The sequence below is a fragment of the Podarcis melisellensis genome (assembly GCF_964234715.1).
Source record: "Podarcis melisellensis genome assembly, chromosome: 11".
Classification (NCBI taxonomy): domain Eukaryota; kingdom Metazoa; phylum Chordata; class Lepidosauria; order Squamata; family Lacertidae; genus Podarcis; species Podarcis melisellensis.
In genome coordinates, this window is record NC_138543.1 from 39,302,691 (window position 1) to 39,323,251 (window position 20,561).

At 42.7% G+C, this 20,561-nt stretch overlaps 1 protein-coding gene across 1 annotated transcript in view; it reads left to right on the plus strand.

Annotated features, from left to right (window-relative positions):
- The first annotated feature begins 24 nt into the window (after nucleotides 1-24).
- Nucleotides 25-20,561, plus strand: part of DEPDC1B (DEP domain containing 1B) — a 39,511-nt gene continuing 18,974 nt past the window's right edge. The window contains exons 1-6 of the mRNA XM_081929805.1: nucleotides 25-154; nucleotides 3,306-3,571; nucleotides 13,652-13,787; nucleotides 14,911-15,038; nucleotides 15,854-15,984; nucleotides 19,236-19,283. Of these exons, the coding sequence (XP_081785931.1) occupies nucleotides 80-154; nucleotides 3,306-3,571; nucleotides 13,652-13,787; nucleotides 14,911-15,038; nucleotides 15,854-15,984; nucleotides 19,236-19,283 (784 nt within the window). The 5' untranslated portion in view covers nucleotides 25-79. The remainder of the gene's footprint in view (nucleotides 155-3,305; nucleotides 3,572-13,651; nucleotides 13,788-14,910; nucleotides 15,039-15,853; nucleotides 15,985-19,235; nucleotides 19,284-20,561) is intronic.

Below are 20,561 nucleotides of genomic sequence, written 5' to 3' on the forward strand. Positions count from 1 at the left end.
ATTCGCGCGTCTTTGATTCAAACTTTTTCCCTCGCGGGGGTTGCGTAGTGTGTCGGCCGGTCGCCGTGGAAACGGGCCGATGAGTACTCTTCTGTCGTGGCGGCCGATGGAGCCTCGACTGGTGGGGCCTGGGCCCTACCGCGCCACCCGGCTGGTAAGTGAACGGCGGCTCAGCGGAGGCCGCGCTTCTTTGCCCGGGGCTCCGGCTTCCCTTAGCTCCCGCGAGCGTGAGCGAGAAAGGCACTTTGCACATGCTCAGGGGCGCGTTCATCTTCACATTGCCGCTCCTCCAGGGCTGAGCCTATCTCAGACGAAGCCTCGCACGAATGCATCACTGGAAGTTTGGGGACAAGAGTAATGGGGCTACCAGGTAGCTAGAACTCTAGCCATCCCGTTCTTCGGCGACCAGTCCCCACAATGAACGTGGGGATACAGGCGCCGTGCCACTTACGCAGAAGTTGCCCTTCTAGAAGGACCACAGAGGCAGCTGGCAGCATTTCCTGTTTTCCAGCATTAATCTAGGAAGATGCTCTATGTCAGTCCAGGTCAGACCTTCTGGGCCAGCAGTGCTGCTTTTGATTGTTAGTAGCTCTTCTGGGTCTCAGGTAGAAGGTCCTTCCTATCAATGACTAGGTGATCCTTAGCAGATGAAGCCAGAAGTTAAACCCAGAATCTCCTGCAAACAAAACACTGAACGATGGGTCCTCCAGTCTTTGTACATTTGAAGTTTCTCTTCTCCCAGACTTCTACTGATTTATGACTTTATTTATTAAATTTGCATACTGCCCTTTATCTGAAGATCTCAGGGCAGCTCACAGCATAAAAATATAAAATAAAAACACAAGATACATAATAAGAACAAAACAAACCAATACCACCTGCCCCAAACACATTTAAAAGGGCATAGAATATTAATCTGCCAAAGGCCTGTTTGAAGAGGAACCTTTTCACCTGGCACCTAAAGGCATAGAATGAAAGTGCCATGTGAACCTCCCTGAGGAGAGCATTCCAGAAACTTGCAGAAGCAGCTTTTTTTAGCCAACCTACTTGCCCCATTCAGAGATTGGTTCCAGGATACCACTATTTTTGAGTGGGGTGTCATCACATACTGATAAATTCAGGTTGCACAATTTTCGTGATAAAGCAAGTGATGGGAAAATGTCGTGGAAACTCTGGGATAACACTTGCTTTGATGCAACCATTTAATCTCCCTGCAAACAAACAAAGATGCACGCTCAATAAGCAGGTCATGCGGAAGTGCCAAAATTCTCCAGTTTATCTGCTGTTCCCCTGGGCCAGACCAGTGAAGCCTGAGTGGAAAAGACCTCTTCTTTGCATGCCAGGATTTTGAAATCAAAAGCTGGCCTGTGGGCAAAGGTTCTCTTTGCTTTATTATGTCTCCATCACAACGGAGTTACATTCTCTGCATAACCATACCTTCCATCAAGGCAGTAGATGGTTGGCACAACACACTAAAGAGGTGACACAATTTTGGAGACTTCAGGAAAGAAGCACACAGCCACTTTCCCCCTGCTTGGTACGTTTTGCTGCTGTGCTGTGCTGAGCCAAGTCTTCTCTTGGCTACAGCTTGTGTTTAGTAGCTTGGTGCATTGTGCGAACCAGGCCGTGGTCTACACAGGTGAGTTTTATCTTCTGCCTCTACCACCACCAACCCTACACAAATTCAGTGTGGAGTACCTAAGTCGGTTGGATGGCACCTTGTACACCTTCCAGCATTTCCTGCAGCCAAGCTGGTACCAAATGTATTGCTCTGCTTGAAGGTGTATTGAAAAATAGGACTTTCGAGGCATCTGGTACCAAAATGGCAACTAGTCATTCAGTTTTGGTGACTGTAATACTGTTTTAAGGAGCTTTTTGCCACCTAGATTACGTATGTGAGTTTCTAACATTGCTGTCCACTACACACATGCACATATCAGTGTATTTCATTTTGTTTCCCTTCTATCCCCCCACACCTTTATCTTCTGTTCTTTGGCGATCACTTGTAGCCGAGTAAGATTGTCTTCCATGAACACGATCTTAACAGTAAGTCAGTAAGTGACTGTGGAGGCCAATTTTGGATCCACATGCCCTTCCACAGTGGGGACATAGGTTTCCAGGCAGGAGTTGATCATGGTGAGGGTTTGCCAATCGTGCCTTCCTCTTAGCTCGTTTCTCCCTTTCATCTTTGCTTTCAGCCTACTCAGATTAAAGAGCTTTAAATCTGTTCGATAAATTATTTTTACTCTGGTGGGGAGTTTCCTTTGGAAAAAGTGTAGGATCATGGCAATGAAAATGATAAATAGAGATGGGGTGCTAACACAACCTTGTTTAACACCTGATCCCACTATGAATGGTTCACTTTGAGAGCCATTGTTATCTGTGATTGTTGCTGTCATATAATTGTGGAGGAGCTGAAGGATGTTCACAAATTTATCTGGGCAGCCAATTTTCAGAAGGGCACAGGGCATTACGATTTACAGTGTCAAAGGCCTTAGGTCAATAAACAGCATTTACAGGGGCTGGTTTTGTTCTCTGCATTTTTCTTGCAGCTGTGAAATCGTGTTGATTGTCCCCCTAGAAGGTCGAAAACCATATTGGGATTCAGGAAGGGTAGCCTCGGATATTGTTAGAAAACTGTTTGCTAAGATCCTTGCAAAAATTTTGCCGGCTGCCACTAATAAAAAGATGCCTTGATAGTTTCTGCAAGCCGTTCTATCACCTTTTTAAAACAGATTGATAATTTTGGCATCCCTAAAGTCTGCTAGGCTCTCCTCTCTCTCCCAGATTTTTTTGATGAGCTTGTGAAGTTGTTGTGTATGTTCAGTTCCCCCTACTTTCAAGACTTTGGCAGGTATCCCATCAGGTCCGCTGACTTTGTTGTTTTTCATTTGGTTAATGACTACACAATTCTCCCAGATTTGGAGATACTACAATTACATTGTGTTGTCAGTGTCTGGATAAGTAACAATCTCTTTCGAGGTTGTTCAGTTGTATCAGCTTGCAGAGTATTTTGCACCGAAGTATAATTGCTAGTTACTGCCTTTGGGGGTAATTTCTTGTAGTTTAAGGAGAACCCCCCCCCAACCCTTAGCTTTGGGGTATAAGGAAATGACTTTTTTGGTAGTGGAGAAAAACTTGTAGCTCTTGGGGCAATACTTTTCCTGCTTTTTGAAGCCCTCCACTTCCAAGTAAGTTTTCTTTACCTGCTTCCTTTGACCTTCCCTAGCATTGCCTATGTCTCAGCAAACAAGCACTAGTTTGGCTTTGGGTAAATCTTTTTGTATACTTTATTGTCTTCTCAGTGGAATGAGACTATTGAGCTCTTCCGAGGTGGGATGCCTTTACGGAAGCACCGCTGTCGCTTCAAAAGCTATGAGCGCTGCTTCACCGCTTCGGAGGCTGTTGACTGGCTACACAGACTGCTGCAGCACAATCAAAATTTCAGCCCAGAAGTAACCCGCACCCAAACAGTTCAGCTCCTCAAAAAGTTCCTGAGAAACCATGTTATCGAAGATATCAAAGGAAGATGGGGCAAAGAGGATTTTGAGGACAATGGTCACCTATATAGGTAAGTAACTGGATACTATTGTTATTTGGGTTGAAATATGAAAGAGGGAGACAGACTTAACTGCAGGAGATTTTGTAATCTACAGTCATACCTCGGGTTACAGATGCTTCAGGTTGCATTTTTTCAGGTTATGGATGCTCCAAAAGCCAGAAGTACCAGAGCGGGTTACTTCCAGGTTTTGGAGGTCATGCATGCTCAGAAGACCAAAACGCAACCCGCGCGTGTGCAGATGCGCTGCTGCGGGTTGCGAACGCTGCGGGTTGCGAACGTGCATCCTACACAGATCACATTTGCAACCCGAGCATCCACTGTATTGTGGTTTTGCAGCAGCTTGCAACTTTTATCAAATTAAACTCTTGTTCTTTTTTTAAAAAAAATTGGTACACATTGTTCACACCTATATTTCAAGTTTGGAAACACATGTTTTCAAGCAGCAATACAAAAAAAGTATCCATGATAAATGCACAATTTCTGAAAAAAATTATGAAAACATCCCTGCTACCTTTACATTTCTAAATACAAAACTGACTACCATATTGTTGCTTCTGTGTAGCAAGAGAAGTTCATTTTCAAAAAAGGTAAAATTCAGTCTTCAGGTGTGAATGGTATGAATGAGAGAGAGAGCCCCCCTTTTTAATTTCTTAAGTAGTTTTTAGGTGATAAATGGAAGTATAGCAGAAAGGTATCATTACTTTTTTTTTTTATATAATATTTTATTAAGTTTTTTTTTCATACAAGTGCATATTTAACAAACAGAATAAATTTCATAACATCCTTTCATTCTATTGTGGACTCCCTCACGTCTCCCGCTTCCACTTTCATCATTACAAACAGATTTTTCCAAGCAAATTATCATCTTGTTTATGATCTTAAGTCCAATATTTAAGTTTAACTCAGAAATGAAATTGTAATTTAATGGTAGACAGTTATTTCTACTCTGACTTCCTTGTTATGATTCAACCAAATTACAATACTTTTGCAAATAAATCTTGAATTTCTTCCAGTCTTCTTCAACCCTCTCCTCTCCCAGGTCACGGATTCTGCCCGTCATCTCAGCTAGTTGCATATAGTCCATCAGCTGCATCTGCCATTCTTCCAGTGTGGGTAGATCTTGGGTTTTCCAGTTCTTAGCAATAAGTATCCTTGCCGCCGTTGTAGCATACATAAAAAATGTTCTGTCCTTCTTTAACACGTTCTGGCCGACCATGCCCAGAAGGAAGGCCTCTGGTTTCTTGGTGAAGGTATACTTAAACACCTTTTTTAATTCATTATATATCATTTCCCAGAAGGCCTTCACTCTAGGACAGGTCCACCAGAGGTGAAAGAATGTTCCTTCATTTTCCTTACACTTCCAACATTTATTATCAGACGAATGGTATATTTTAGCCAATTTCACTGGGGTCATGTACCATCTATATATCATTTTCATTACATTTTCCTTCAGAGCATTACATGCTGTGAAGTTCAGCCCATTGGTCCATAACCTTTCCCAGTCCTCAAACATAATGTTATGCCCAATATCCTGGGCCCACTTTATCATAGCCGATTTAACTGTTTCGTCTTGTGTGTTCCATTTCAGCAGCAAGTTATACATTTTTGAAAGTACCTTGGTCTTAGGTTCTAACAATTCTGTTTCCAATTTCGATTTCTCCACCTGGAATCCTAACTTTTTATCATTCTTAAACACTTCTTTGATCTGAGCATAGTGTAACCAGTCTCGCACTTTATCTTTCATTTTCTCTAAACTCTGCAGTTTCCAATTGTCTCCGTCTCTTTCTAATATTTCCCAATATTTTGGCCAATTGGCCTCCATATTAGGTCTTTTTCGGGCCTTAGCCTCCAAGGGTGACAGCCACCTCGGTGTTTTGTTCTCTAATAAGTCTTTGTATCTTATCCAGACATTAAATATTGCTTTTCTGACAATATGGTTCTTAAAGACCTTGTTAATCTTAACCTTATCGTACCATAAATATGCATGCCATCCAAATGCATTGTTAAAACCTTCCAAATCCAGCACGTCCGTGTCCTCAAGAAGTAGCCAATCTTTTAGCCAGCAGAAAGCTGCGGCTTCATAGTATAACTTTAAGTCTGGCAGGGCAAAGCCCCCTCTTTCTTTTGCGTCCGTTAATATCTTAAACTTAATTCTGGGCTTTTTGCCCTGCCAGACAAATTTAGAGATATCTTTCTGCCACTTCCGGAAGCACTCCGTTTTGTCTACAATCTGCAATGTCTGAAACAAAAACAACATTTTTGGCAATACATTCATCTTGATAGCAGCTATTCGACCTAACAATGAAAGTTTTAATTTTGACCAGCTATCCAAGTCTCTCTTAATTTCAGACCAACATTTTTCATAGTTATCTTTAAACAGACTCAGATTTTTTGCTGTTATGTTTACCCCTAGGTATTTGACTTTCTTAACCACAGTTAACTCTGTCTCTCTCTGAAACCGTTCCGACTCAATATCTGTCAGATTCTTTCCCAACACCTTAGTTTTTTGCTTATTTAGTTTAAATCCCGCCACCCGACCAAAGTCTTGAATTAGTTGTAGTACTCTTTTCGTGCTAGATTCTGGCTCCTGTAATGTCAAAACTAAGTCATCTGCAAACGCTTTAAGTTTATATTGTTTCGCTCCGACCTGTATCCCTTCCACCAACCTGTCCCCTCTAATCATGTTCAAGAGCACTTCCAGGACCGAAATAAATAATAACGGGGAGATCGGACAGCCTTGTCGTGTTCCTTTTTCAATTTTAAACTCTTTTGTAACCACATTGTTAACTATCAATTTAGCCTTTTGTTCTGAATATATTGCATCAATCCCATTCTCAAATCCCCGGCCCACTCCCATTTCTTTTAAATTCCCCTTCATAAACTTCCAGGATATATTGTCAAAGGCCTTCTCCGCATCTATGAAAATTAAAACAGCTTTAGTATTTATGTCTGTTTGTAGAAGCTCCAATATATCTATAATGTTCCTTGTATTAGCAGACATATGTCTACCTGGTAGAAAGCCTGCCTGGTCTTTATGAATTACTTTGTTTAAAACCCTCTTGAATCTACTTGCCAAAACGTCTGCGAATATTTTACAATCCACATTTAAAAGGGAGATGGGACGGTAGTTCTTAAGCTGTGTCTTTTCAGGTATCATTACTATCTATGTATTTTCTGGTGGGAAAGGTTCCAGTTTGTGCTGCCTGCTTTCTGTCAATCTTCCCACTCAGTTGAATAAATTGGGATTCATGGAACTGATACTGGGTACAGCTTCTGGCCGCATATATGCTTGGTGGCAGCCCATGATGAATTCTTACCCCGAAATGCTTTTAAACCTGCCCTAGCTCAAGGCAGTAACTGGGGTTGGTGTTCAGATAACATTTGAAAGCTCAAAGGTTGCTATTTGTAGACTGCAAACATTAAGGCATTAAACACGCCTTCATAAAAAGGAAATGGGTAACAGGTCATGTAGCAAAGGCTTTTAAAACCTTAATCAAATGTTTGACTACACCCAAGGGTTAGTTTTACATAAAAATGAAGCAGTGTGCAGTATAAAAAGCAAATATGGATTGTCCAAGAGTCTTTAATTAAACTGGTATGACCTATTAGTGTTGGATGAGATCCATTGATTAAGAGTACAGTGGTAACTCAGGTTACATACGCTTCAGGTTACAGACTCCGCTAACCCAGAAATAGTGCTTCAGGTTAAGAACTTTGCTTCAGGATGAGAACAGAAATTGTCCTTCAGCGGCACGTCGGCAACAGGAGGCCCCATTAGCTAAAGTGGTGCTTCAGGTTAAGAACAGTTTCAGGTTAAGAACGGACCTCCGGAACGAATTAAGTACTTAACCCGAGGTACCACTGTACAGTTATTGGACCCACCAGTTACAATAAATTAGGAGTTTAAAATAATGTGATAATATCCTTGGTCACTGTAGGCAGGAGATTACACGTTTGTGTACCTTGGCAATGATTACTTTCTAGCATGAAGGAAATAATTGGCCGACATTAATATGACTGCTTTTGAATTATGGTGCTGGAGGAGACTCTTGAGAGTCCCATGGACTGCAAGAAGAACAAACCGATCCATTCTTAAGGAAATCAGCCCTGAGTGCTCACTGGAAGGACAGATCCTGAAGTTGAGGCTCCAATACTTTGGCCACCTCATGAGAAGAGAAGACTCCCTGGAAAAGACCCTGATGTTGGGAAAGATTGAGGGCACAAAGAGAAGGGGACGACAGAGGACGAGATGGTTGGATAGTGTCTTTGAAGAGAGCCAGTGTGGTGTAGTGGTTAAAGAGCGGTAGTCTCCTAATCTGGGGAACCGGGTTCATGTCTCCGCTCCTCCACATGCAGCTGCTGGGTGACCTTGGGCCAGTCACACTTCTTTGAAGTCTCTCAGCCCCACTCACCTCACAGAGTGTTTGTTGTGGGGGAGGAAGGGAAAGGAGAATGTTAGCCGCTTTGAGACTCCTGAAGGGGAGTGAAAGGCGGGATATCAAATCCAAACTCTTCTTCTTCTTCTTCTACAAACATGAGTCTGACCAAACTGCGGGAGGCAGTGGAAGACAGGAGTGCCTGGCGTGCTCTGGTCCATGGGGTCACGAAGAGTCGGACACGACTAAACAACAACAAATATGACTTAGATGTTTCCTGTGTTTTGACATTTGCGATGCATCTTCTTAGCATTTTCTGAAACTTTTTGATAAGGGAGTCAAAGAAGATTAATGCAGACTGGAGTTCCTGCCTTATGACTCTTGCATGCCTGCAACTTGAGCCACGTTAAGAGCCACACGTGTTTATCCCCGTGTGCCGCCATCTTGCATTTTCCTCAACGAAGCAAAGTTCTCTTGTACAATGGTTAAGAATTGTGCAGCTGTAGTATATCTAGTACCTTGTCATGCATGGTAGACTAGTTACAGCCAGACTAGACTACTGTAATATGGTCTGTGTGGGGCTGCCATTGAAGATGACTGAGTGTGCATTTGGGCATGTGGAGTATTGTGTTATACCTTTTTATCCAATATACTGGCATATACCTACAGGATCCCCTCTCCTGGTATGCCCCACGGAGGACCTTAAGGTCCATAAATAGCAACACCCTAGAAGTCCCGGGCCCTTAGGAACCTCAATTAGATTAGCCTCAATCAGAGCCAGGGTTCTTTCAACACTGGCTCCGGCCTGGTGGAACGCTCTGTCTCATGAGACCAGGGCCCTGCGGGGCCTTTGGCTTAGAATCAGTTTGATTCCCTCCCCCTCTTTTTCCTTTCTCCTCCTGTAAAGAGGCTGCATCTTAATGTTTTAATGTTGCATTTTAATCTTGTTTTTTAAATTGTATTTTAATCAACTTGTTTTTATTATTGGTTGTTAGCTCCCCTGAGCCCGGTATTGGCTGGGGAGGGCGGGGTATAAATAAAATTTATTGTTATTATTATGTCATTCTAAATTACATTCACACCAGTGGTCATGGTGCGGCTCAAGAATTTGTGTCATTGGACAATGTTGATACTTTCCACACACATGTGCTTCAACCCATCCTTGATTCCCCCATGTAAACAGCTAGAAAGTACTTTATGCTCGTATACCACACCAGATTTTGTCACTTTTCACCTGTGATTTTCCAGGTTAAGGGGATTGCAAACAGATTTTTTTCCTGGAATAAAAAACAGCAACACATGGGAATGGTTGCTAACCATGCACTATATACCATTAGTTTTCCGGAAGTGGTCTTTAGGTTACGTGTAAACTCAAATATAGTACAGAAATTAATAGTTAGGGAAATGCTGGGGAAACAGAATAAACTGCTGTGTGAATGCAGCCTGAGAAACCGAAGGTGGTATAGAATGCAACCGCTTGTCATTGGGGCTAGGCAGTCAGAGCTCATACTGGTTCTGTAATAGTTGCACTGGCTTATTTCCATTTGAAAGTACTGGTTTTAAGCTTTAAAGTCCTAAATGGTTTGGGGTGAGCATTATCCTACTAAATGGTTTGGGATGAGTTGCCCCAAGTTACTGGGGAAACCCAGCCAGGTGGGCGGTGTATTATTATTATTATTATTATTAATAATAATAATAATAATTAGTGTCACAGGCTGCTGAGGTTCATTGAGACTTTACAAAGGGCTGAGCCTTGGTAGGCCCTTCCCTGGAGGAATTCTTGCCAAGAGAGGTTCAGCAGGAGCCATCCTTGCTTGTTTTTAGGGGTCTTGTAAAAACTGTATCGTGGCTTTTCAAACCTGAGATTCTCTACCAGCCAACTTTACCTGATGGGTTTTCCTTATTTAAAGAATAATTAAAAAAAAGAGTTCAGATGTAAACAACAACAATAAAGTTCATACAGACACTAAAATGGATAGAGAATGAAAGCTGCTCATATAAATATGAAGGAAAACGTTAATACAACCATATATTGTGGAAGGAGGCAGGTACAGTTTTGTCCTACAGAGTCTTTGCTTGTGTGCTGGATCAACAGCCACCAGCTTGCCATGAATTTCTCTTGGGTTTGTTGCCCTCTCGCCACACAGAGTTTTGAATCAGATTCTCATAAAGTGCTATGTCGGAAACTATATTATATCAATTTTGTCCATTTAAACTCTTTGTTCCTTTGCAGTTCCTAGCTATCATTATTCTTGCTGCCATTAATAAATAACCAATAAGTAAATGTTTCTATAATAATCCTTGGTTGTCTCCATTGAATATACCCAACAATGTTATTTCAGGATTCTTCTTTTATTTACGTTTTTCTTTGGTTTTATTGTAATACTGTGTGTTACAATATGAATGTTACAATACGAAACACACAGTATACACAGTTTTATATGAAAATATTTATAATACTGAAACGAATAAATAAGTGTCCCTGCTCACTGGTCTACCTTTAAAATCAATTGGGTATTTGCATTTTTGCAATGCCGAACTTTAATCTTTTCAGATAGCGCCATAATGTAATTTTATAATTATACTGTTGTGTTCCCTTGGGTGTTCTAGTCATTTTATTTATACAAATGATGTCGTAATAGGTTGCAAAATAATGGATTTTATTCCGTGGCGGCTGATCCCTGCTTGTATATGCTGCAGCCGTGATGAAATAGGTTCACGAGCATTAGCGTGATGAAATAGGCTCCCGGCGTTATGTAGGTGCCACACATATTAGCCCATTTAGCTTTGCATTGCCCAGTGCAATTCATTTGCATTGCATTGCCTGTAGCTCTCCATGGGCCTTTCTTGCTACCTGACCTTTTAAGTGCAGGTGAGAGGGGTTGAACCCAAGACCTCCTGCATACCAAGCGCAACTGAGCAGTTATCCTTCCCCCTAACTTTAGCGTACTGTTAGAAGTGTTGTAAAGCGGAACCTTCGTTCAATACATCCAGGTCTCCTTCCAACACATGCCCTATGCAGGGTGTAGCAGGATCTTCATGAACGCAGAACAAAGTAACTCCCTTCTGATTTCCTCGATTGGTCCCCTGACCCTTCTGAAACAACCTTTTCCCTCTCTAGGTTGAAGTCGGTTTCTGCTTTTTTGCTTCCTCCCCCATCTTAAACGTGTGCCCCCCCCCCGCCCCAAGTTCCCAGAATGTGTATCAAAGTAGTTTTAAAAAGCTAGAAGCTATTTTTTTTAGGGAAGGAGTTACACAAAACCTCTCTTTGTCCAGTTAGTATTTATCAGTAGTATTATCAAGCATGAAAAATTAAGGCTATAACTATTCTGTTTCAAACAAAATGGGAAAACCTTTTACAACCTGTGGGCTGAATTCCGTTGTGGCCAGCCTTCCAGGGCCCATATGCCAGTGTTGGGCAGTTCCAGATTTAAAAGTGAGCAGGGTGCAACTTTGGGAGACCCATGTTTTGGGATGGTGACTGTCCATAGAGCCAAAAATATATTTTGCAGTATTTTTCCTGTACAGTGGTACCTCGGTTTTCGAACGCCTCCATTGACGAACATTTCTGAACTCGAACGCCGTAAACCCAGAAGTCAATGCTTCGGTTTTTGAACATGCCTTTGATGTCAAACAGGAAACGCAGCTTCTGTACTGAGTTTTCCATATTGAGTTTCCGGTTTTGGAACTCGAATGGTCTTCCGGAACGGATTACGTTTGAAAACTGAGGTACCACTGTATCCCTGTGGTGCTTTTTCCCATAATGTACATGATGCTGAGTAAGCATCTTATCTTTTTATTCTGTGAACCGGTATGAAGGGAGGTATACAAATTTAATAAATAATTATTGTGTTTCCACTGTATTGTTTTCTCTTTTATTGGACTGTCCTTCCTTCCTTCCTTCCTTCCTTCCTTCCTTCCTTCCTTCCTTCCTTCCTTCCATTCCATTTGTCTTCTTGGCATTTGTTCTACCTGCTTCTGTACCAGAAGATGAAACAAATATATATTTTTATAGAATAATGTAAGGCAGGACAAAGGTAACAATGGGTGGATCAAAATATGTGGCTCAAACCTTTGTACAGTTGGCTACATTCCAGCCATGCAGAAATCCAGAGGCTTTTGCACACACGCGCCTCTCTCTCCACCTTCCATCAAGGCTCAAGAAAAAAGCATTATCATAGTTCAGCATCACATTCCAGACTGGCAAAACCACTCAAGGAGGATATGGAATAGAGCAGTGACAAAGCATGGTTCTCAACTAGTTTCCCTTCTTAAAAAAAATGTAAAGGAACTTTCATATTTCAGCAGTGCTTGGTGTTAATTGTTCAGCAGTCTGGTATTATTTTATCAGTTTATTTATTAAGAATTTTGTATGGCTGTCCCCGTAGAGTGAATTAACTTGCCAGAGATCAATGCAGTAAACTGAAGCTGTGGTTTTGGTCTATATCTTATCTACCAAAGCATGTTCTATATCTATACCTGGTCTATATATAGACCAAAGTATGTGATCTATATCTTATCTACCAAAGCATGTTGTTCTTCTTAACTTTCAGGACAATGGATATATTTGGAGCACCATCTGGTGGACAATTGCAAACAGTTTTTCTCTCTTCCCCTCCCCCCTGCACCTAGTAGTTATTGCAGGTGGGAGTTTAGTTGCTTTTATTTTTGCTGTCTTTATTGTTAAATTGCTTTGGGATGTTTTATGGCGAGTGATTCATAAATGAATTAAATAGCATAGGAACACATAGGGGAAGCTTATTTACACAGCAATCGATGATGCCTAAAGCCTTAATCTTAGCTTTGTTATTTTCAGAATAATGGCTTGGGTCAGTTGCCCTTTCTTTTTTTCACAGACAGAGAAAAGAGAGTCAAAGTTATCAACTGGGTCTGTGGTTTGACTTGATTTAGGGTCAAAGGATAACACTCCAGCTGATGAGCTGTACTAATTTTGAGCTGCTGTACAATTCTATAAGCAACTTAATGAGAGAAACTGCTCCCTAGAAGAACATACTAGCTTTTCATCCATCCACTTTCCTCATGTGGGCATTTCCCATTGGCTCCATCTACACTATAGATTTAAAGCAGTATCATACCATTTTAAACAGTCATGCTTTTCCCCAAAGAATCCTGCAAACTGTGGTTTGTTAAGGGTGCTGATGTTGTGAGGCGCTTACTGCTTTTACAGAGCTACAATTCCCAGAGTGGTTTAACAATCAACCCTCTACCCAGGAAATTCTGGAAACTGTAGTTCTGTGAGGGGAACAGGGGGTTCCTAAGAGCTCTCAGTATGCTTAGCAAACTACAGTTCCCAGGATCATTTGGGGGAAACCAGGACTGTTTAAAGTGGTATGATACTGCTTTAAATCTATAGTGCAGATGAGGCCCATTACTTTTTTCATTAACCAGCCCAGCTCTGGAAAGGGTCCATGTTGATGGAGCAATAGAATATTATTCCGCTGTTTCCATCAACAAAGTCTGTGCATGATATGAAAGAGTTCCAGCCTTTCCTTTTGCACATTGATGATTTCGTTGGATTCATCCCAGAATCAGCTTCTAGGTCAAGAAGGCCAGTGTGTAAACATTTCACATGTGCCTCAAACAATTAGATTGCAACCAGAAGATGTGAGTCCTCTTTCTCTCTCTCCCTGCCCCTCACAATGTTCACAAGCTGGACTCAGTTGTGGCTTTTACACTTTGTTTTTCATTTTAGATTTCCTCCTTTCTCGCCACTCAAACCATATCCCAAACGATCCCCGTACCGAAAGGAAGTTGTCAAATTCCCAAACTGGAATGATTTTGAAAGAGATACTTTCCGAGAACAGATCCCAGGGAAGCCCCTCTTGTTGGTAAGATTTCCATCTGTATGAATATCATTTTGATGCGGAAGATGCTAACTACAAGCTCCTGTTCACTGACATATCTGTGAAAGGCATCTTTTGGTTCCTCTCAAGGGGCGAGCGACAGAGGAGCCAATCAGGCTCTGTGGAGAAGTGTTGCTACACCCAGTTCAGTCCCTGACACCTTTTGGAGCTGACTTCCACCTGGGTGTGGACCAGACAATCCTGGGCTGTGGCTTTGGTATTGCCATCACCAACTTTCCCTTCTTCCCTCTGGGTAGAGAACATAATTGCTATGGACTATGATTAGTCAATAGTTGCAGGGGCTGGAAAGGAATCCTACTCACGACATATGGTGTGGTATGGATTTTGCCTTCCCTACAGCAATTAAGAGCTTATGGTTAATCTTACTATTTATTATTTATTGAATGTATACGCTGCCCAATACCCAGAGGTCAGGGCGGTTCACAGGAAAGATCAACAGAAAAACAACAATGTATATAATCAAAATAAAGACAGTAACCCAATAACACCCCCCCAAAAAAGAGCTGCATTTTATAAGGGCATAGGATGTCAATCAGATCAACCAAAGGCTTGGTTAAAAAGGAACATTTTTGCCTGGCACCTAAAGGTGTATAATGAAGGCACAAGATGAACTTCCCTGGGGAGAGCATTCCACAGGCAGGGAGCCACTGCAGAGAAGGCCCGTTCTCGTGTTGCCACACTCTGGACCTCTCGAGGAGGAGGCACATGAAGGAGGGCCTCAGAAGTTGATCTCAGGGTCTGGGTCGGTTCATATGGGAAGAGGTGGTCCTTGAGGTTTAAGGCTTTATAGGTCAAAACCTATAACCTTTGAATTGGGCCTAGAAACCAGTTGGTAGCCAGTGCAGTCAGACCAGGATCGGTGTAAAATGCTCAAACTGTCTTGCTCTGGTGAGCAACCTGGCCGCTGAATTCTGCACTAGCATGTAGGACACATTATCTTCTCTGCACTGTTGCTTAGAAATGTACTGGAGAATTGGCAATTATTTGCAACTAACATCTCTGGATCAGTGTAGGATTAGGGTCCTTATTAAGGGAAATAATTATTATATACAGTACTAAAACTTGTTATCTTTCTCGTCTCTTGTAGAATTCTGAAATGTGGTTCAAACGTCACAGTATTGCAATTGGAGAAGTACCAACGTGCAAACTCATACATCGCCGACAATTAACAGAATCAAATCTGGAAGATATATGGAGGTCCATGACTCTGTCACAGTAAGTAGATTGCATGAACCTTTCTCTGTCAACCTAAGCTGAGAGTAAGTAGCAGAAAGCAACAGGCTGTGCTTTGCATGCATGCATGCACAAATAAATAAATGAATCTTCCAACTTGCCACTAAGAAAATACAAAGTCAGCAATTCAGTAATCCATAAACTGAAATTCTTTTGCCTTTTTTCAGCTGGCTTGTTGACTCAAGCCCCTGAACTGCAATGCCCAGCTTTTTAAAAATAATAATAATAATAATAATAATAATAATAATAATAATACCGTGGTACCTTGGGTTAAATACTTAATTCGTTCTGGAGGTCCGTTCTTAACCTGAAACTGTTCTAGAGGTACCACTGTTTACTATAGAATATTGCTGGAATGTGGTGCGTGATGCCTTTAGTTATTTTGGTTAGTTATTTTAGTTATTTTGGGGTTGTTTCGTTCTCTAGAGCAGGTGGGGAAACTAGTGTGTGGACACTCTCACTGGTTTTTCCCAACTAGGGGGAGGTTGGCATTTATAAAATGCACTTTGATGGGTAAGAACGGGTTTTTCATTATGACATGCAACCTCAGCATTATAGTCTCATGTATCTAAAATATATGGGCACTGTAAAGTGTTCGTTTTAAACCAGAATGTTTTTCTATTGGTATTGCGAGCTTCAAGGCAGCTTGTGATGACTATTAAAAAATACTGCATCTGTCTGAACTTTTTGTATTCCAGTAAAAGTACTTCCTTGTGATGTGCGGTGCTTCTACAACTAACTGTGCTGCTAGTCTGATAAACCTATTTGTTTCCCTATCTCCCACCCTCTTATTGCAGCTTGCAAAAGACTTTAGGCTTGGATTCTCTGAATGACATGCTGGACATTAAACTTGTGAATCCAAAGCATATAATTCAGAATGTGTATAATGTTAACAAGCAGGGGGTTGTCATCCTAGAAGATAAATCAAGTAAGTAGAGTAATTTGTTTAGTTTGTTACAGCTTTTCTAGGATTTGTGCTTGATAATATGGTAATTCAGCGGGGAGAGGGGAGGAACATTCTGTAGCTGAATCATAAAGTTAGACTTTTCTCCCCAGAAGAAGAAAATTACTATATACCATTAAAGAGTATATTGGGGAGTGTCATGTTATTTACATTTATTTAGTTGTTTGTAGGGTGGCGCTGTGGGTAAAAGCCTCAGCGCCTAGGGCTTGCCGATCGAAAGGTTGGCGGTTCGAATCCCCGCGGCGGGGTGCGCTCCCGTCGTTCGGTCCCAGCGCCTGCCAACCTAGCAGTTCGAAAGCACCCCCGGGTGCAAGTAGATAAATAGGGACCGCTTACTAGCGGGAAGGTAAACGGCGTTTCCGTGTGCGGCTCTGGCTCGCCAGAGCAGCGATGTCACGCTGGCCACGTGACCCGGAAGTGTCTCCGGACAGCGCTGGCCCTCGGCCTCTTGAGTGAGATGGGCGCACAACCCTAGAGTCTGTCAAGACTGGCCCGTACGGGCAGGGGTACCTTTACCTTTACCTAGGGCTTCTCAAGTTTGGACGATTGTATATTTTTGAATGATTTCTGATAAGTTATCCACGAATACAACTTCATGTCCTTTCCATAAGACATTCTGAACCAGTAAGAGCATTAGGTGGTAACTGTACACTATTTTTATGGAAGTAAACAAATCCATAATTAAAAGACAGGCTGTTCTTTATTATCATCTAAGTAGATAAGTGGGACGTGGGTGGTGCTGTGGTCTAAACCACAGAGCCTAGGGCTTGTTGATCAGAAGGTCTGTGGTTAAATCCCCGCGATGGGGTGAGCTCCCGTTGCTCAAGCCCTGCTCCTGCCAACCTAGCAGTTCGAAAGCACGTCCAAGTGCAAGTAGATAAATAGGTACCGCTTAGGCAGGAAGGTAAACGATGTTTCCGTGTGCTGCTCTGGTTCACCAGAAGTGGCTTAGTCATGCTGGCCACATGACCTGGAAGCTGTACACTGGCTCCCTCGGCCAATAAAGCGAGATGTCGTCCGCAACTGGACCTAACGGTCGGGGGTCCCTTTACCTTTAAGTAGATAAGCAGAAGTGTTAAAGTTTCATGATTCAACATCACCTTGCTGAGTAATTTCCTTTTATGTGATCCCAACCTGTTTGAGGCTAAGTACACCACCCACAAACATGGCGTAATTGTTTCTTATTAAGGCTGGCTTTCCCCCATGACACATCCTTTGTATGGACATAATCTGTGGGCGTGTAATCTGAAGGCAGCATGAGTTTTGTTTTTCTGCAGTTACATCTGTTTAGAAGGCTCCCTCTCGCTCCGCAAAATTAAATACTTCCCTGTTTCCAAACTTGACGCATTTGTGCACATAGGTCTTTGTTGCACTATGGTGATTCTGCAGCGTATTGTTATGGAATTCCTTCCTGCAGGAAGCAGTGGTGGCCAGCAGCTTGGATGGCCTTAAAAGAGGATTAGACAACTTCACAGAGGTTAAGGCTGTCAATGGCTAATCTGCCTCCATGGTCAGAGATAGCAATGCTTCTGAATACCAGTTGCTGAAGATGCCAGGAGGGGAGAGGGCTCTCGTTCTCAGGTCTTGTTGTGGGTTTCCCACAGGCATCTGGTTGGCCACTGTGAGAACAGGATGCTAGACTACATGAGCTAACCTAGGTGATCCTGTGCTGCTGAAGCATTTTGTTACTGTTATTGCGGGCTGCTTAACAGATTGTAATCCACTGCAAATGTTTTTATTATAATGTAGTATTATTTATTTTTAAATTTTATTATTATTGTTATTATTGTTATTAACACACAAAAATGGAGGTCAATTGGAAACCTTTATTGTACAACAAGCGACTAACCTGTTCAAATAATAATAATAATAATAATAATAATAATAATAATAATAATATTTATTTATACCCCGCCCTCCCCAGCCAAGGCCGGGCTCAGGGCGGTCAAGAAGCAACAATAAAAACCAGCTGAATGAATACAACTTTAAAAAAAGATTAAAATACAACAGTAAAATATTGAAACAGTAAAATATTAAAATGCAGCCTCATCACAGGAGGAGAAAGAAAATAGAAAGAGGGGGAGGGAATCAAATTGGCTCCAAGCCAAAGGCCAGGCAGAACAACTCTGTCTTACAGGCTCTGCGGAAAGAAATCAGATCCTGCAGGGCCCTGGTCTCATGAGACAGAGCGTTCCACCAGGCTGGAGCCAGTGTTGAGAAAGCCCTGGCTCTGGTTGAAGCTAATCTAACTTCCTTAGGGCCCGGGACCACTAGGGTGTTGCTGTTTATGGACCTTAAGGTCCTCTGTGGGGCATACCGGTACGAGGGTCCTAATAGCACTTGTTCTGCAAAGGTGTTGGGTTGGATCCAATGGCAGTCCTACTCAGAGTAGGCCAATTGAAGTTAATGGACATGACTAACTTGGGTTCAATGGGTCTAAGTAGGACATAGTTGTTTCCACCTGTGCCGTATGTGATGTGGTTCTTGGGATGGAAATGAGCAGCTGCCGCCAATACAAACTGTCCAAAGATATAGAGCAGGGTTTTCCAAACTTGGGTCTCCAGTATTTTTTTTGGACTACAGTTCCTATGATCCCAGACTGCTGGGTTCTGCTAGCTAGGGGTCATGGGAGTTGTAGTCCAAAACCAGCCAGAGACCCAAGTTTGAGAAACCCTGACAAAGAGTGACTATGTCTGTCCTCAGAGATACATGCCATTCTTTCTTATGGCTCAAGACTGAGGCGGAGACTGTATTGTGTACTTCTCTGATGGAAATTGCTGTCCTAATCACCATCATCACTACTATTTACCTGCCCTTTCCCCGAAGTTCCCAGGGCGGGTTACATCAATTAAAGCACAGTGTTGAAAACCTTTTAAAACAACTTGCAATCACAGAAAGAAGGCGGGTCCTGAAAATATACACCCCAGTTTTCAAAAGCCAGGGTAAACAGAAGAGTCTGCAGGCTTTGTTGAAAGCTGTATAACAAAGATTCCAGATGTACCCCTGTTGGGAGGAAGTCCCAAAACCTGGGTTGCCATAGAGAAAGCCTTCTTCCAGGCTACCACCCTGGAGTTGATTGGGACGACTCTATGGCTGTAGATGAGCTCCTGGATGAGGCTTTCCTGTAGCTTGTAAATCCATTCCTCTGCTTCGTAAAAGTCAGTGTTGATCTATTTAACGGTTTTTGAAAATTCTCACATCTCTATTCACTGCAGAGGAGCTGCCTCACTGGGTTCTATCGGCAATGAAGTGTCTGGCAAGTTGTAAGTATCAGTTTGATTTCAGTGTGAATAGGGAAACTCCTCCCCCTTTTCTGTTTTAAGAAAGCCATTTTGACAAGGGCAAATAAGGCTTCATTCATCATTACGAGCCGCAGTGTGAGGCCGTCTGTTTGTCACGGGCTATTTGGACGCAGAGGAATAGTGGGAGGAACCAGCTGGGGAACCACCAAGGGAAGAAGGCTCAGAGCCCATGGATTGGTAGTAGGACACCGATGAGTGGTCAGAGGGAGAAAAAGGAGAAGACTGGGAAGCGCACGGGTTGGAAGCTGAAGGCAACAGGGCTTAGGGAACAGGGAAAGTGGAGCAGAGAGAAGTCGAGAATCAGAGGCGGAATCTGAAGCAGAGAGGAGGGAGGCCAAGAGGCAGAGATGAGTCGGGTTGATGAAGGATCACTGGTGTCTCCCCCTCTTGCTGTGACAAGCTCCCCTCCCGGCATCCCAGGACCAGAAGAAGTATGAAGAGGGAGGAGCAGAGACAGGCGTAGTCTCAGATTGCTTGGGAAGACCCCGGGGTAGGGGGAGGGTAAGGCAACTGTGGGAAGGCAGAAACCTTCATTCTTAGCAACTGATTCATGTGGGCAAGACCTGCTGGAGAAGAGCCGCTGTGCTCGTTTGGCCTGACACTCCTCTGCAGATCCTGTTTTTGCTAATAGAGAGTTAACTCCAACTTGCTCGGTCAATAAGGCTTCATTCATCACCACACGCTGCATAGTGTTGTTCCTTCCCTGTTTGCTCAGTAAGAACAGAAGTCCAAGCTCACATGGGTAGAACTTAGTTCATAGTAGAGTATCCCATTCCTACTACCTTTGCTGTTTGACTTCAAATTTTGTATTACTGGGGAGCCCCAGTGGATCAAGACGTTCAAGACAACAAGAAAACTGTCTTGCATGGAGTCACAGGGAGCACAATAGGTTAGGATTCTGCTTCAGCATTGACTAAGCCCCAGCTGAGCAGCTTTATAGCCCTACCCCTTCCTCTTCACACGTATAGCTCTGGGATGCTTGGCTGCTTATTTGGAAACATTGGCTGCTCATCAGTTATGGGTATCTTGTGTGGTAGTCCTCATCTTAAATCCTTATGCTGGGCATTGGCCTGCTATGTTGTATCACATGATCAACCATCACCCAGAATTGACTGATATGGGCAGCTACTTGTGTGTGATTGTTCCATCTGAAGCAATCTTTGTGAAGATCTCCCTCCATGTACAATGGGATGTGAGCCACTAGAAGCCCCTGGGCCAAATCCCCCACCCGCCCACTAT